The sequence below is a fragment of the Podarcis bocagei genome (genome assembly GCF_964188305.1).
Source record: "Podarcis bocagei genome assembly, chromosome: 5".
Classification (NCBI taxonomy): Eukaryota; Metazoa; Chordata; class Lepidosauria; order Squamata; family Lacertidae; genus Podarcis; species Podarcis bocagei.
In genome coordinates this window covers 24,869,721-24,886,298 of record NC_138129.1, presented here as the reverse complement: position 1 = coordinate 24,886,298, position 16,578 = coordinate 24,869,721, and the positions used below count along the sequence as shown (strand labels likewise).

The following is a 16,578-nucleotide window of genomic DNA, read 5'->3' as shown; positions in this document are numbered from 1 at the left end:
AACCTCACCTGAAACCTCTTTCCACCCACCTTGTATGCCTTTGAACCTGGCAAGGGGCACATTTTTTAAAATTAAGGTTCATTTTCAAGTTATCATCTCACCATTCAGATTCCTCCTTGATACTTTGGTTATGTTCCAAGCCTGCGTAAATGTCTTAATGACCATCTTACACAAGCATCCTTGCTTAGTAAGGCTCTTTACCAATTTTTTAAAAGTTTTAATTTCAACCTCTGCTTGTTAATTAATCAGTTAAAAATTAAATACTTGCTCAAAATCCAATGTTTTGTTTGTATCCTGCTTTCCTTGCATTAATGGACTGAGGAGGCTCACGTGGTCTACTGAATTGCAGATCTGGCTTAAACTGCCCTTTTTAGTATCATACCTGGGTATTGCATCAGTAGCTAGGTCCAGCAGCACAGGATTTCACCTAAAAGTCTGCAGAACAGTCATCCTTGATTCCACCACACACACACCCCCCCCCCCGCACAACTGCCCAGTATCCCACATATTGTTTCCCCTTCTACATTTCCAGTCAGGCATATACCAGATTTATTTTATTATTTCATTTAAATTTCATGTATTTATATTCCACCTTTCTTCCATCCTGGAGCCCAGGGGGATGTGCATGTGGTTCCCAGGCAGTCTCCCATCAGGATGGCGGTGGCTCCATCTGGTACTTTGCAGAAGTAAAGAATAGTCATATTTATTTAGATTGCACACCTGTGGCTTTGAACAGTTGAGACACTTGGAAGCTTGAGTCTCAATTGACCACAAAGCCTCACAAATCCAATATTGTTTTCATGTGGCGGATAAGTCCCATCTCTGCCCTGAGATACTATGTGAAATTGGGTGGGCTGGCACACTATTTGATTTTTTCCCCCCTCTGCATGTGTGTAACACTTTCATTTCTCATATTTTATCCATTCATTCTGCCTGGTCTGGGAAAAGGAACTTGGAGAGCCTTCTAAGCATATAATAGCTTAGAAGCTGAAAGCTAGGTGCCAAAATACTCACGCTCTTTGCTTTAAAAACCCCCTTCTCATTCTGTAATCAGAATAAGTTGTACCAGTTAGGTAAATGTAAAAATTTTGCTGCTCAGATTTGTTTTTGAAAGAATATGGTATGTTGGCTGGAGGCAGATCAGATAGAAATGATAATGGGTTATAGAACAGAGTGTGAGAACTGTACAGGGCAGTGAAACTTCGAGTACTGAAAGCTGTCTTATAGGTTTTCCATGTTTTGACCAGCCAACTGCCCACATATTTCAAAGTTATTTTTTTAAAAAATAGCAATGAGGGCTAGAAAGGTTTTTCTTTGAGAATGAAAGATGGTTTTTTCAAAATGCCAAATTCAGCACCGCTTCTCAGATTCTGTGGTGATACGGTGCCAACATGGATGAAATATTTTGAAGCCAATCTAGATTGTGGATATAAAACTTAGGAATGTACAGGCCATTTATTCTCCTTTGCTTTATAATGTAAGCAAACATTCTTGTAAATTCTGGGTTTTGCTCCTAAGTCCACATACTGAAAGCACAGATGCTTAAGAAGTTGTTTCACAGAAGTTGTCCCTTCTTAAATTTTCAGGAACGTATGGGCCCAAATATGCTATGTGGCCTTAGCTACAATCCTCCATGTATATATTTTGGGGAGGGGTGATGATCTCTTGTATTACAAAATTAGGGTTACTGTTATCATTCTGTTGAATATACTGAAAGCAGCACCCTTCACTTGCCAAAGGAAAGATATGAAGCTACCAGGAGAGAAGTATCCCAATCTTATTGAATATCTAAGAAACCGTGTTGCTTTCAGTATTATGCTCTGGGCCATAGCTAAAAGCAGATATTTGCATGGGTGTTTTTTCTTGCCAGCAACATTTTAATGCATCAGAAATGCATCTATATGTGTGTTATTCCTATTTCCATTGTCCAGGGGCATTGCATGTCGGATTTCAGAATTTAGAGCCTTGCTATCTTAGTAACCCATCACCCTCATCCTTTTGATGCAGGTGTTCTTTATGTACTTTATACTATACTGCTTGGGGCTCAGAAAGATAATGGTCAGTTCATATTGATCAGTAAAAACCAGTTTTTGCCCTTTTTTGTCCTAATAGTTAAGTTTTAATAACTCAATATTGGCTGCCATTCTGTGCACACTTAGTTGGAATACCCATTAAATACAGTAGGAGTTGACATCTGAGTAAGCATCCGTTGACTGGGCTATAACAATTTACATGTTTTACCATAAACACCATTTTAGTGCATGTTTTGTGCAGTCTTGAAGCTTTGGGCCATCCCTGAATCATAATTTTCATTACGATGCTAAATTTATATATTCACTGTGCCAAAAAAGGAGGGCATCTACTTAATACATGGAATTGTTATTCTGCATCTGCATTTTTAATTTTGCAAGTTTTCTGTGTGTCCTTCCAGAACTCACTGATGCAAGAAGAAAAGAAAAACTTGGAAGAAATCCAGTTTGAGCTCCAGAGGGAAGGAGCCAAAGAAGAGTTTAAAATACGGAAAAGAATTGCCTCTAATAAGGAAAAGAATTTTGTTGGATTTTTTTTGTTTTTGTTTTTTTAAGGGAAAAAAAACCCCACATTTTGTATTTAACTGACTGTTTAAGTGCTTTGAGTTATGGCATAAACACCTGCCTGCCACTAAGGATTTTAGAAATTGTCAGGCTCCAAGAATTTGTTTTCCTGTTGTCTCCTTTATTGAATAAAGAGGATGAGACAAAATGAACTGTAAATTTGTGAGGGGTTTGCCGATGTGCAGCCTGGCTTATGACTTGTGTCTGTACAGGCCACTTGGTTGTTTGGACTCTCCCCACCCACACACCCTCCCCAAGCCACTGGCTGAAATGTGTCCTTTTGAACTCTGATAATGCCTTTTGCTTGCCTGTATGGAGAATAGAGAATTCTGTGCAAAGGTAAAATACACATTTGTTGCTCCACCTACCACTGATGCACAGTCCTCAGGTTCAAAAAGTTTCCCAGTCCCTGCCCTATTAAATCTGGGCACACTTTTTGTGCGTATTTGAAAGAATTCTCCGGATAGCAGCCCTGGCCTTTGCAGTAGTCAGGGCAAGCTAGATGAAAGTGCTTTTCCTACTGCTTTGCTTCTTACTGCTTTCCTTGCATGTGTGTTCCTTTTTGGTCTCCTAAGCCTTTCCTCCCTGATCATTTCTGATGGTGCAGTGAATTTCCCTTATATTCCAAGGTTTGGCTTTCTGCATTTTCAGAATTATTTTGTTGCACTTCCAACATTGTTTTGGCTGTAGTCATTTGGTTGGTTGATGTTCCCTTTATTTCTAGCAGCAGCACATAGTGCTGGGTAAAAGCTGTCCATGGTCCTGAAAACAGAAGTCAGTCATATGTTTTCCAGTGAACCCCAATGTCAGTTCCCAATTAATTCATTGGCAGAGGCCCCCATGGCTAATATTTGATATCACACAACTCTGTGCCTTTATGCAGTAATTCTGTATAGGAAAAAAAGAGTTTGGATATATATATATGATTGCTATACATCAGGGGCATTTATTTTCAAACTGAAGTGAGGCTACATATTCAACAGTCAAACTGTAGTAAGCACAGGGAACAGAAGTCCCTCACACTTGGTTTTCCTGATGGCATTCTGGACAGTATTGGTGCACATAGTAATATGTCTGTTTCTTTGTACTGCTTCAGAAGCAGAAAGAAGAGCAGGGTGCTCCAGGAGTGGCACTGACCAGAATGAAGCAGGACAAAGCTTATTTACAGTTCCATTAGCTTGGTTAGGACACTGACAAAATCTTCCAAGTGGTCATCATTGATATCTTGAGACCTGAGGTGGGGAAATAGAAATAAAACAACTTAATGTAATGTAAACCATTTTGTTTGCAGCGGGACAGATTAGTAAAGATACCAAGCTGTAGGCATTTGATTGCACAGACTGGTGAGTGACTTCAAGATCAAGTTATAAGATTACGCCATAGGAGCATACAAAGCTCTCAGACTCCCTGCCCGTCTTGACCATTATTGACTGGTAACATGTCCTTCCAGCCTTTTGACAGAGTTCTTTTCCATCACTTGCTACCTGATCTTTTGGGCCTAGGAACTCCTGCATGCAAAGCTCTTGTTCTTCCACTCTCCCTACAACCTCGTGAACTCAAGGGAATCTGTATACTAACCTTTGATTCTGCAACATGGCTCCCAAGAAATTCCTCAGTACCATCTGCTGGTGATAGCGACTGCCCATCAGGATGCTGTCAGACTGCCTCCGCGTCATGAATTCGTGTTCCTCATCCCCCAGGTTGCCTTCCCTGTAATCAGCACGATGTAGATTAGTGGAAGGTCTTGAAGCAGGGAGATGTGATGTTCAAGCCCCTGCTTAGTTATGAACTTCAGATGGACCATGAACAAGTTGTTTGACCTGTCTTAAATAACATGTGATTGCCTCATATACACCCACCCAACATAGAGAAAGGGTGAGAACACAACTGAAAAGTCACCTGAAAGATTGGCTGTGATTTAGAATGATTTAAAAGTGCTTTAAGCAAGAAAGGAGGAACCCATGACCATCTGCATATGGTTGGATTCCAACCCCCATCACCCCAGCCAGCATGACCAGTCGTCATGGTTGATGGGAGGTGTAGTGCAGAAACATCTAGAAGGTCACAGGTTTTCTACCCCTGCTTTAAAGTGTAATAAGTGTAGCAATATCTTCCTCTAATGCAGGAATGGGGATCTTGCAGCCCTCCAGATGTAGCTAAATGGCAACTTCCATCATCTCTGATCACTGGTCATGCTGATTTGCGGGGCCAGCCCAACCACGAGGCAAGAAAAGGTGACTGCCTCAGGTGGCAGGATCCACAGGAGCTTCCAAGGCATATATTGCCTGCTGGTGCTTCTAATAGCAACAACAGTGGCATGCTCCCTTGTTGACCGGATCTCAATGCTGTCTCTACAGTGGCCTCTTGGTAAATCAGAGGTGCTGCTGTTTTCCCCTCACCCTTGTTCCCAATATAGATCTTCACTCACCCCTTCTTCCCTGGTGGGGGTGCCATTTTGTGGTTCACCTCAGGTGCCAAAATGTCTTGGGCTGGCTCTGCTTATTTGGATAGATGGGGCCTGGACTCCAGCAACAGCTGAAAGGCCACTTGCACTACTGGCTTGTGAAGGAATAATACACTCAGGTCCCACTATGCAAATACTCATTATAAGAAAAGGAATTAGCACCCAAACCTCACTATACACACTGAACATTAAGATATCCAAACAGCTGGACCTATGTGTAAACAAATAAGCAGCCTCGAACAAGCCTTGCTTTTGTGTTTTGCTAGTCATCAGCAGCTGTTTTGCCAAAAACCATGGTGGGTGGGAGGGAGGGAGATGGGAAAAATTAGAGCATTTTTTTCCTTGTTTCTTTGCCTTTTGGGATGTTTCAGAGTTTTCCTGGGTTTTTTCATCATTTTGGGGCCAAATTTCCATAGTCAAGAACACATTAGAAATTTTCCCATAGGAATCAATGAAAATTGCCAACTCATTATTACAGGCACTCACATAATGAACAATTTCCTGAGAAGGCATAGTGTTCAGTTAGTGGGACCCATGTGTACTTTCCAATTAATATCTTTGGGGCATATTGGGAATTTACTATCTGCAGGAGGCAAATCAAGAATAAAAGCCATTAGCAATTGGCACTGAATGTTCATGTGTGTTAAAAATCACTCAGAGGACTTTCATCTTAAGTTATGCTGTTGGCTACGCTGCCAGATTTTTGTAAATGTACAGGAGATTCCCTCCAGTGCAGGGCTGAATGTGGCTCAAAATATAATGGGCGTATTACTATAAGAATGAATCTGCCTTCTTGTTGCCAATTGTCTTTCCAGGACATGTCTAGGCAGGAGCTTTTCAATCACAGGTTCTGTGCCTAATCGAAACAGAGCTTGCACCCTATGCCTTATATGTAGCAGACTGCTACAACTAAAGTAATATGTAATAAAGTTCCACTTACCCGAGTCTTTTCCCGACGATGCCTTGCAATAACTTCTGGGCTGACATCTTACCCCGAACTTTGCGGTAACTATCAGTAAATATTGCATCTGCATGGCGCTGCATCCTAACAAAACACAGACATTGTGTTTATCCGTGCCTGCCTGGGACAACATGCAAATGATGGCTTCCTCCCTTTACTTGGATGGAGAGAGCAGTCTTACATACATCGTCCCTGAGAACAGGAAGCTTCCCATGCTATTAAAGTGGATTAAGAACTACTGTTAGAGCTATGTGCTTCTTGGCACTGGCAGATTGCAGCACAAAGTGTACTGTGTGTGAGAGTGAGAAACAGCACATAGGTTATGAATGAGGGCACAGATTTACTGATTGCAGCTCCCACTCTTTGACATGGCACAGGCCACATAATACTCTTTCTGCATTTGTAAGAAATCAATCTTTTAGTGTGGCATCACACAAAATTTGGAAGTACTTTCCTATAGACATCAGGCTGGTGCCTATTTCATGCCTGCAAAAAATGGTTTTGTTTAGCCAAGTCTATCCAAACATGCACATTATTGACACGTGTTTTAATTGGGTTTTTTAGCTTATTGATTTCAAAGTGTTTTTTAGGTTTTAAATTGTTTTTAACTTCATTGGTTTATTATTTTTGTAAACAGCTCTGAGGGTTGTGTTTGTTTGTTTACAATCAAGATGTATATAAATTTTATGAAATAAATAAACAGGGCAGGTTATTTTCACTAAGCAGTCCATCCGCTGACCTATATCACCCTCCTGAGTGCTGAGATTAGGCAAATTTATTTTGTAGAGCATTCATGTTCGGAGACAGTATACCAGTATATACCATTTTCTAGGAAGCAACAGCTTGGGAAAGTTGTCATATCCGTGTCCTGCTTGTGAGCTTTCCAGAAGCTGAGTGGCCACTGCCTGAAATGGGATGCTGGACTACATGGGCCTTTTCATTTCAGGAGGGGTCTTATATTCTAATTTGCCACTTTTGACTACTGGACGTGGGGTGCTGATATACCCACCTTTTCTCAGCAGGGTCGGTGAGGAAGTTCTCCTCCTCCTGCTCCTCTACTGAGAGGTTGTGGCTTTGCACAGGACCACTTTCTTGCAGTTGAAAGCTCACTGCCTTGCCAGAAATGGGGAGTGGACTATATCTGAAACACATCAAGAGAAAGCAGAAGTAATGCCGAAAATACCCAAAGTGCAATGTGCATTTTTCTGATGGCATGGTATATGGAGACGAGAATTGGCAGACAATGGTGGAAGAAGAGGGGTGGTCATGCAGCAAAAAAAACCCCAGCTATGCATCTTGTTGCGCCAGGCAGAGACAGGATACCTGAAGGAGCGTCTCCACCTCCATTGTTCTGCCTGGATGCTGAGGTCCACCACCGAGGGCCTTCTGGCAGTTCCCTCGCTACAAGAAGCCAACTTACAGGGAACCAGGCAGAGGGCCTTCTCGGTAGTGGCACCCGCCCTGTGGAACGCCCTCCCACCAGATGTCAAAAAGAAAAATAACTACCAAACTTTTAGAAGACATCTGAAGGCAGCCCTGTTTAAGGAAGCTTTTAATGTTTAATAGGTCATTGTATTTTAGTGTTCTGTTGGAAGCTGCCCAGAGTGGCTGGGGAAACCCAGCCAGATGGGCAGGGTATAAATAATAAATTATTATTATTATTTATTTCTCCTGATATACAAGCTGGTAAGGCTTGTGATACAAATGAAGACAGCAGTTAAATTGTGGACTGCTGGGCTAGATGAACAAAGACAGCTAGCTCCCTGTGTTCTTAAATGTTTGTAGGGTAGCATATGTATAGCCCTAATCACAGGGGAAAACCTCTGTTTCAGGAATTATATTGGTGGTGTAAGAGAAAACTCAAGCCTTTTCTGAAAATACAGTGACCACCAAATTCTGATGGCCTGTAATCTTTGAGAAAGATGGAGAATAGATATGTTACGAGCTGCTTTTCAACTATTCTTCACCTGCCCTTTTAGATAGATAGGGCCACTAACTGTGAATGACAAAGGTCAAGTCAAACCTCATGTTTTCGATAGGCAGGGAGGTGAGAGAGAAGATGCGTACCTGAGTGCTGGGTAGAGAGGAGACGAGAGGGAACACATGATGAAATGGAGGAAGAGAAGGAGAACAGCCCTGTCCAGCATTCTTCACTATTCTGGGGCAATCTGCAAAGATATAGAGGGAGAGAGAGGAGAGAGAGAGAGAGAGAGAGAGAGAGAGAGAGAGAGAGAGAGAGAGAGAGAGAACACTTGGCTTCATTAGAGTAGCATAAGTAGCCTCATGGCAGAATTTTAGTCATAGCCGCTATGAAGTCATTTCCCCCCCTGGTAAATCAAGTGGGATTAGTGCTTTAGGCTATGTACTCACAAAATCTTAAAAGCATGTTATTTCCCTCAAAGAATGCTGGGCACCATAGTTTGCACCTCACAGAGTTACTATTCTGTTTGAGTATATTTCATATTCCAAGCAACCCTTAACAAATGACAGTGCCCAAAATTCTGTGAAGGGGGAGAAATGTGCTCTAAATGTGTTTTAAAGTTATTGTGTGTGTATGCAGCCTTAGTTTGGAGTAAATGACCTAAAGGACAGTTGCTGACAGTTCCCACAACCCTTGTGTGACGAAGGGAGTGGGAAGAATCAAAGCCCCATTGTGGAGCCTCTTCTAGCCAAATACAAGTTCCAAGAGGAGGCCTGTTTCAGAAATATGTTGATACAAATGGAACCTACGACAGGATGCCGCTATATAGACCCTACAACAATCAGTGTGGGCACCGAGTATGCTCAGTCCCCCTGAATTGTTTTGAAAGGTTTCACTGCCTTAGGCTCACCCCCCCCCCAAAAAAAATGTTTTATATTTCTGCAAACTTGGCTGATAACCTCCCTTTTGTAAGTGGTGGTGGTGGTTTTGACTACATAAGCACTTACAGCCAGAACATAAGAAATAGAGGGAGTTGCTGCCACACAAACACACAAGCATACAGAGCTATTATTTCTCAGTATAGCTGAAAAGCTACAGACAGGTGCAGCCTCAAGCTGGTTCTCTTGCCTACTGTTCTGGAATCGCTTCAACTGAACTAGCTTTCAATAGTAGAGAGGAATAGAAAGGGCAAGAGAGTCCGTTTTCAAAATGACTCTTTGCGCCTTTGATCTATAACCCTGTGTAGTCTGGAAACATCCAGCTCGGATGCTTCCAATAGATAAGTGACTCGGAGGAAGCAGCCTCACACAATAAAACCATTGTGAGCATTTCAGGGGATGTAACATTTAGATTTTCAGGGCTTTACGGCTGAACTCTTAATAGACTTCTGTTTCTTTCCATCCCGGTTATTTCTGTTCATCGACATTCCCTGTTCAAAAATTATGGTCACATTAATCTTCCTGTGAATGCATTGGGAGCACCTAATTTTGTACAGTGAATTTAAGATAGCAGGACCTAATCTGTGCATAAGGTGCCATGAAAACTCTTAAGTTTTTAGAAGTAGCAGTAGAAACAGTAATGACACTTTTATTCATCACCATTACTCATCTGTTGGACGGCAAGGTTTGAGTCTAAGCATCCTGATGTTTCAGAAGGTAAAGGATTTCAATCTCTCTCTCCCTAAGTGAATGGGGCTGAGTTGACAGCCCAACAAGATGTCATTTGAGAAACCGAAGATGCTATGGTTGCTTAAATCCTCCTTCAAAACAAAAGTCTTTAATCCCGAAACACAAATTTATTCCTGTTAATTTTTTAGCACTTCTGTAATTGGTGTGAGCCTTAGCAGAATCTAGTTGTAGAGATAATGACGAAATGGTAGGCAGAGGCAGACAAGCAGATAAACGGCTGTTGACTATGTCATGGATTTTACTAAATCAGTCTGGTAAACAATGCAAACATTGTGAGATTAAGATATGTAAGGCACTCCTTTAGCCTTGTAGTATTTTCAGGGTTAAAAAAAAATGCTGTGCATGTCAGATGAAGACTGTAGTCCTAGACATACTTTCTTGCCAGGAAATCTATTTGAAATCAGTGGAGTTTGCTTTTTGCTTCTGAGTAAACTTTGGCTAAGACCTGGCACACACCATCATAACACTTTATACACAAAATAGCTGCCTAAGAATGAAATAAATTCCAAAGGCATAGTTTAATTTTTTTAAAAATTTTAGCTGCCACATTTTTGCCTACATTTCAAAAGTTTACCCTGTTGAAAGTTTTTTGCAGTAAAATGCCATCTCCTCTTGTGCCTTCTATCTCTAATAAACCAGACATTTCTGCAACTCACTTTTCTTTTTGTCCATAAGCAAATGGGTAGCTAGAACAATATTACTTACCCACTTACTTTCCAGAGACAAAGAATTACAAATAAAATGTAAATGGCAGCTTTAAACAGCAGGTTTCTTTTATTTCTTTTTTACCAGCACTTAATAAATTCCAACTCATATCCGGAGTACCTGTCTAGATTACGTCCAGATTGCTTTTGCAAATCTTCTGAAATATCCTAGAATTATTTGCATAGTTGGAGTCCAGTTATGAATATTTAACTCTGTAGTTTACAACCCAATCCTATGCATGTTTGCTTTAAAAAACATGCTGTTGAGTACAGAGAGATTTGTTCCCAAGAATGCGTGCGCAAGACTGCAATCTTAATCAATATACAAAGCATCCTGCAGACAGGAATAGTTAATTCACTTTTCCACCATGAAACACCTATTCATTAACAAACAAACAAAGTGTTAACTTACAGTTCCCTTGAGAAAAATGGTCCTCTCAAGTCTGTAACCTTGTTCTTGGCCTTCTTGCTTGCCTGACAATACTTCCAATTCTTGCTGTGCCCCAGGAAATAGAGAAAATCCTATCCAGCTTTTTCTAACCAGAGTGGCGAGTCTCTAGCTGTTGTGGGTATTGCCACACTCTCTTTTATATATTCACTCCCTCATCAAACCTGCAAGCTCCTGAACGTCAGAGAATCAATTACCTTCCAGTCACTCAAACAGCTGTGTTTAGCATCCTAACTGGGCTTACTAAAAGACAAATTTGCTTTATTAGATAAGCTTTGCATTTTTAAAAAATGGACATTTCAATCTGAATGCCAACTAGGGGGACTGTTGACAGGTCACCCAAAGAAGGAAAAAGGAAGGTGCAGATTTGCATAAAAAGCACAAATTCAGAAATAATTACTGTACTTTAAAGAGAAAAAAACAACGTGGTGGGAAAGACTTCAAACTGAAGAGCTGTCAGGACCGTCCTCTAACAGAGGACTGCCCTCTCTAAAGTAGGACACATGGCCACCTTAAGATCAACAATGAGCAAGAGTAAACCATTAATATTACTTCCTGTCTCTCTTGTTAAAAGAGTCATGAAATATTATTATCTTCTCTTTATCAGCATTGCTATCTTCTTATTCATTTTTCACATCTATATACCATCTTACCCTCCCTGGATCCAGTGGCGTAGCGTGGGGGGTGCAGGGGGGCCGGCCGCACCGGGCACAACATCTGGGGGTTAGGGTTAGGGGGCGCAAATCCACGGGTTAGGGGGCGCAAATTACTTGCCTTGCCCCGGGTGCTGACAACCCACGCTACGCCACTGCCTGGATCTCAAGGTGGTTTACAGAGTTCTCCCCTCCGCATTTTCTCCTCTCAACAACCCTGTGAGGTAGGTCAGGCTGAAAGATAATAACTGGCCCAACTGAGCTTTATTGCTGAGTGGGAATTTGAACCCTGGTCTCCTAGGTCATAGTTCAACACTCAACCTGTTACACCACACTGGTTCTCCTTTATATATTGATCCCCCCCCCCCCCGTTGACTTTGTCACTCCTACCTGCTGGCATTAGCTGAGTATTTTACACTTTGGTCCTTTGCAAACACCAGCAGCCGTATACCAGGCAAATAATCCATCTAAAGTTCCTCACTGGGGGCAAACTAACGGACAAAACAAAGCTCATGCTCAATAGGTCATACTTAAGAACCAAAAGGGTTTCAACACTGTCAGGCAACCCAATCCATATCTTCAGGAGGTTGCAATCAAATGTGCTGGTTTGTGCCATGTTCAGACAGTGCCCAGCAAGCACCATAGTAATAAATGAGATCGCTTACACTATTGAGTTGCAGCAAGATGTTCAGATCTCTAGATTCAGATCTGAAGGAGTGTCTCCACCCCATTGTTCTACCCGGACACTGAGGTCCAGCGCCAAGGGCCTTCTGGCAGTTCCCTCACTGCGAGAAGCCAAGTTACAGGGAACCAGGCAGAGGGCCTTCTCAATAGTGGCACCCACCCTGTGGAACGCCCTCCCACCAGATGTCAAAGAGAACAACTACTACCAGACTTTTAGAAAATATCTGAAGGCAGCCCTGTTTAGGGAAGCTTTTAATGTTTGATGCATTACTATATTTTAATATTATGTTGGAAGCCGCCCAGAGTGGCTGGAGAACCCCATCCAGATGGGCAGAGTATAAATAAATTATTATTATTATTATTATTATTATTATTATTATTATTATTATTATTATTAGACCTGGCTCAGAGCTTTTTCGGTTTATACTAACTGCTTACATCAACCCAAGCCAGTGCATGGATTAGTGTTGGTAGCATGTGATTCAATCAGAATCCAATCACGCCTTTCAGTGTTCACTCTTTGTCCCACATTGCAGCCTAAACTCATGTGAATTGTTCCATTATACTACTATCTGCACCTGGCTTAGCCGTTAGACTAGCCTTCCCTAACCTGGTGCTCTCCAAATGTTTTGGGCTAGAACTCCCATCATCTTTGACCATTGGCCATGTCGGCTAGGGTTGATGGGAATTGTAGCCCCAAACATCTAGAATGCACTAGGTTGAGAGAGGCTGTTAGACCTCGGTTGCTAGAGCTACCTCAGTTTACACCACAAACAGCATTTCACCCAGGGGGCTAAGCAGACAGCAAAACATCAACCAGCCACCAACAAAGAACAGAATCCAGGAAAACACCTTGTAATTTTTCAGATATTGATTTTCTCTTAGACTTGATGCCTTCATTCCCCTGCATTTTTTAAAAAAATGCTTTAAAGAGGTTTTTTTTAAAAAAAATCCTGTGAGCTCCTCTTGCGCCAATCTGAACATAAAATGCTGGTCGATAATACTTTGCTTCAATCCAGAAGGCTAGCAATATTTTCAGCTCCTCACTTCTTATCTCCAAGCAGCAGCTACGACGAAATCCCCAAATCACTCCTCAGCAGGAGTTTCCCCCGTCTTCAGCATTTATTCCACATTATCATCTAGTATCCTAGCTTATGCTATTAAAGACTCTTATCATTTAGTGTGGTCCTCCTTAACATGGGCAAATAGATTAAAATGGAAATCATATACTCCACAATGTACACATGGTTAAAATATAGACCTTCATGATTTTTACAAGAATGAATTAGTATGCATCCAAAACATTCAATTTATTGTAATAGGTTTTAATGAAGAAACTTGAATTTGTTTTTTTTTATCTTGTGAACCACTCTGAGATCTTCAGAAAAATGGCAGTATATAAAGTTAATATAACAACACTTTCTGAATCCTGATTTTACCCTCTACAACCCTTTGTGCATGATAATAAGATAGGAAATTCATTGAATGTTGAATGTGTTATTAAGGTTGTTTGTTTGCTTGCTTGCTTGTTTTCCTATCCTTAGGTCATCTAACCAACTGATTGGCTCTTTGTGTGTGTTTATGAAATTATTCTGAAGATATGAAATTCAATAAATGTTGAGTGTTTAGTTTTGTTGTTGTTTTGTCCTAGCCTTATGTCATCGAGTATCCCATTGACCACTTTCATTGGTGATTCCATTCCACTGGAGATAATCTGCAAATTTTGGTGGTCATAGCAGCCAGCCTCTGTCAGCACTAGTAAAAGCCAGGTAGTCAGAGACACGCCTGATTTCCGCTTAAATCCAAGGCTGTGGTTATGGGAGAATCAAGACCAGGCTTCTTCAACCTCGGCCCTCCAAATGTTTTTTTGAGACTACAATTCCCATCATCCCTGACCACTGGTCCTGCTAGCTAGGGATCATGGGAGTTGTAGGCCAAAAAAATCTGGAGGGCCGAGGTTGAGGTAGCCTGATCAAGACCCTCTTGGGGTGTTATTGCTGTGAAACGCTCCATCACAGGTTCAGGTTGTATATATGTGTAAATAAACCAGTATATCATAAAGACACCACAGTCTCTGCTGTGCCTCATTCCAAAGGAAACACGGACCGTGGATAAGTGCCTGGAACCTCGGGAATCTTACACCGCTCAGAGACTGGGGTGGCATGCAACAATGTTGTTTAAGCAGCTCCTGGCTGCTTCTCCTGGCCATTGGCACCACTGGAACTGGCCCTTTAATGTTTTCTGTACTGCTTTTGGCCCAAACCCATACAATTGGTAAACATGTGCTTTTGCACACACAAAAGGAAATTGCAATTAACATTTAAAAGTTCATTGCCCACATCCTGCCTCTTGGTGGAGTTGGGGGGAACTAGAAGTGCAGTAGAGGATGAAAAAGTTGGAACTTTTATTTTAAAATGACTCTCCTAATGGGGGGGGGGAATAGCAGCATATGGGTTGTCATTTCAATAAGGTTTGTGGAACAAAGAGCTGGTCTTAAGGTGCTTTCTAGTTCAAAACAATATGTAAGAGTGTCTTTCTCTTGCTAATTTCAAAGCTAATTGGGGTCTGCTGGAAAAAAGGAAATGCAAACATGATCAGCTGAAGGCATTTTGCAAAAAACAATTCTTGGTGTTTGTGTTTTGAGTGGTGTGGAGAGAGTTTGGAGTATGGAAAGGGAAGGGAAGCAAAGTGGGTTAAAGTGAGCTTAAAATGGCAGTTGGGGTGGAAATGGTGCTAATTGACACCATTAGCTGGATGGAACAAGTCTAGGCTTAATCACAACCATCCTAGACTTCAGCTTGCTGTGAATTCACTGATCCTCAAATACTCTGTCAGTGAATTCCACATTTAAACTATTTGAACACATATCTTAGTATGCTACACTTGCATGGTGTTTTTAAGCGTGAATGATACCAATTCAGGATAAAATGTCTAGTATGGAAGCAGATTGGGTTAGCCTGAGTGAGGATGCCACACTCAACTCTTACTCAGTATTATAATATTTTACATTTCATTTTGTAGGGTAATTAAATTGTTGTTTTGATCTTGTCACCTGCCACACATCTATTTTATGGCATGGATTGCAAATATAAATGAACGAAACCAACAAAGGTTTATAGTACTTTAAAGACTAACAAAGTGATTTCAGCATAAGCTTTCATGGACCAGAGACCACTTTATCAAATGAAGGGGCGGGGGACAACCCAGTGAGCATTTTCTGAAATCTTAAGACCACCACTACTCACCAGCAGATAGGTAGCCGTGTTGGTCTGCCATAGTCAAAATAAAATCCTTCCAGTAGCACCTTAAAGACCAACTAAGTTAGCTCTTGGTATGAGCTTTCGTGTGTATCTGAAGAAGTGTGCATGCACACGAAAGCTCATACCAAGAACTAACTTAGTTGGTCTTTAAGGTGCTACTGGAAGGAATTTTTTTATTTTCACCAGCAGATGTCACTGTTTAACAGTTTGTTGGTATTCCAGTTGTACCACTATTACAGTACTTTATATTTTGCCATTATGTGGATGAGACAAATGTTGTCACCTTGTTTTTTTAGCAATATTTCAAAGTGGCTGTGGGATAGCTGGACCTTCCCAGGAATTTGCATTAGGCACCACATAGCTCCAGCGGCAAACTTCAACCTCTGCTGCCACCAGCCTCTTCCCTTTGGCACCCTGTTTCTTTCCTTTTGCAGCAAGGTGATGCCAAGTAATGCTTGCTGCCCCTCTCCCAAACGATCTTCAAAATGGCCCGGTGCACTTCTTGCTAGCTTCCACCACCATTAACATATTGCAATAGGACATATATATATATATGTATATATATATATATGGGGAAGTGTTCGCACATGGTCTATACGCCACACTGCCTGCTTATGCATTGACGCAGCTGTGATAAATCTCGAACCTCTGGATAGGGGCATGTCGCAGGTACAAAAGCATCACCTAAAAATATAGAAAATGGCTGGTTCCTGACTTGATTTCAAGGTCAGCTTAGCCGGGGCGCATCCCGCTTTGCTACGTGGGTCGGTTCCTGTTTCCAGAACAAGTGGTTCCCCACCCTTCCCCAATCTTTGCACTTCTAGGTTCGCTAACTGATCGGTTTGTAGATTTAAAACATTTGCACATCGCTAGATATAATTTCGGGCCAGTGCACCCCCAGGGCAAAAGCAACCTCTGCCCATAAGGTTTGACGGCTAAACATTTTCAGGTCAAGGGAAAGCATCAGGCGCTGCAGTTCCCGAAAGTTGCACTCTGCACCAGCTCAGAAGCTCTTGGCCTAAGGTGCTAGCATTTTCCCAGTCGAGAAGCGAGCCTGAACCGTGGGACGGGAGGCGCGGCCTTCTTGGCAACGCCTCGCCGGCGGCGGTTGCTAGGGTCGCTGGAACAGGAAGCGCTTCCTAGAGTGATCAGAAGCACTTCCGGGGGCTGAAGCTCGGCTGCAGGTAAGGGTTACGCTTTG

General features: G+C 41.8%; 2 protein-coding genes across 8 annotated transcripts in view; one reads left to right on the top strand and one right to left on the bottom strand.

The window, feature by feature from the left end:
• Positions 1 to 2,746, top strand: part of RPN2 (ribophorin II) — a 29,184-nt gene extending 26,438 nt beyond the window's left edge. For both annotated transcript variants that reach the window (XM_081196211.1, XM_081196212.1), the window contains one exon: positions 2,432 to 2,746. Coding sequence is in view for 1 of the 2 variants with exons in the window: in XM_081196212.1 (XP_081052338.1) it covers positions 2,432 to 2,441 (10 nt within the window). In the remaining variant the exon portion in view is untranslated. The remainder of the gene's footprint in view (positions 1 to 2,431) is intronic.
• Positions 2,747 to 3,515: 769 nt separating this feature from the next.
• Positions 3,516 to 16,578, bottom strand: part of GHRH (growth hormone releasing hormone) — a 32,284-nt gene continuing 19,221 nt past the window's right edge. The window contains exons 1-7 of one of the 6 annotated variants that reach the window (XM_081196779.1): positions 15,561 to 15,796; positions 10,745 to 11,023; positions 8,087 to 8,187; positions 7,029 to 7,160; positions 5,999 to 6,103; positions 4,173 to 4,304; positions 3,516 to 3,826 (exon numbers count right to left, since the gene is read on the bottom strand). In XM_081196779.1, the coding sequence (XP_081052905.1) occupies positions 3,757 to 3,826; positions 4,173 to 4,304; positions 5,999 to 6,103; positions 7,029 to 7,160; positions 8,087 to 8,166 (519 nt within the window). In that variant the 5' untranslated portion in view covers positions 8,167 to 8,187; positions 10,745 to 11,023; positions 15,561 to 15,796 and the 3' untranslated portion in view covers positions 3,516 to 3,756. Of the gene's footprint in view, positions 3,827 to 4,172; positions 4,305 to 5,998; positions 6,104 to 7,028; positions 7,161 to 8,086; positions 8,188 to 10,744; positions 11,440 to 15,560; positions 15,797 to 16,578 lie in introns of those variants that run through there. The other 5 variants (XM_081196780.1, XM_081196781.1, XM_081196782.1 and 2 more) reach the window with 5 other exon arrangements.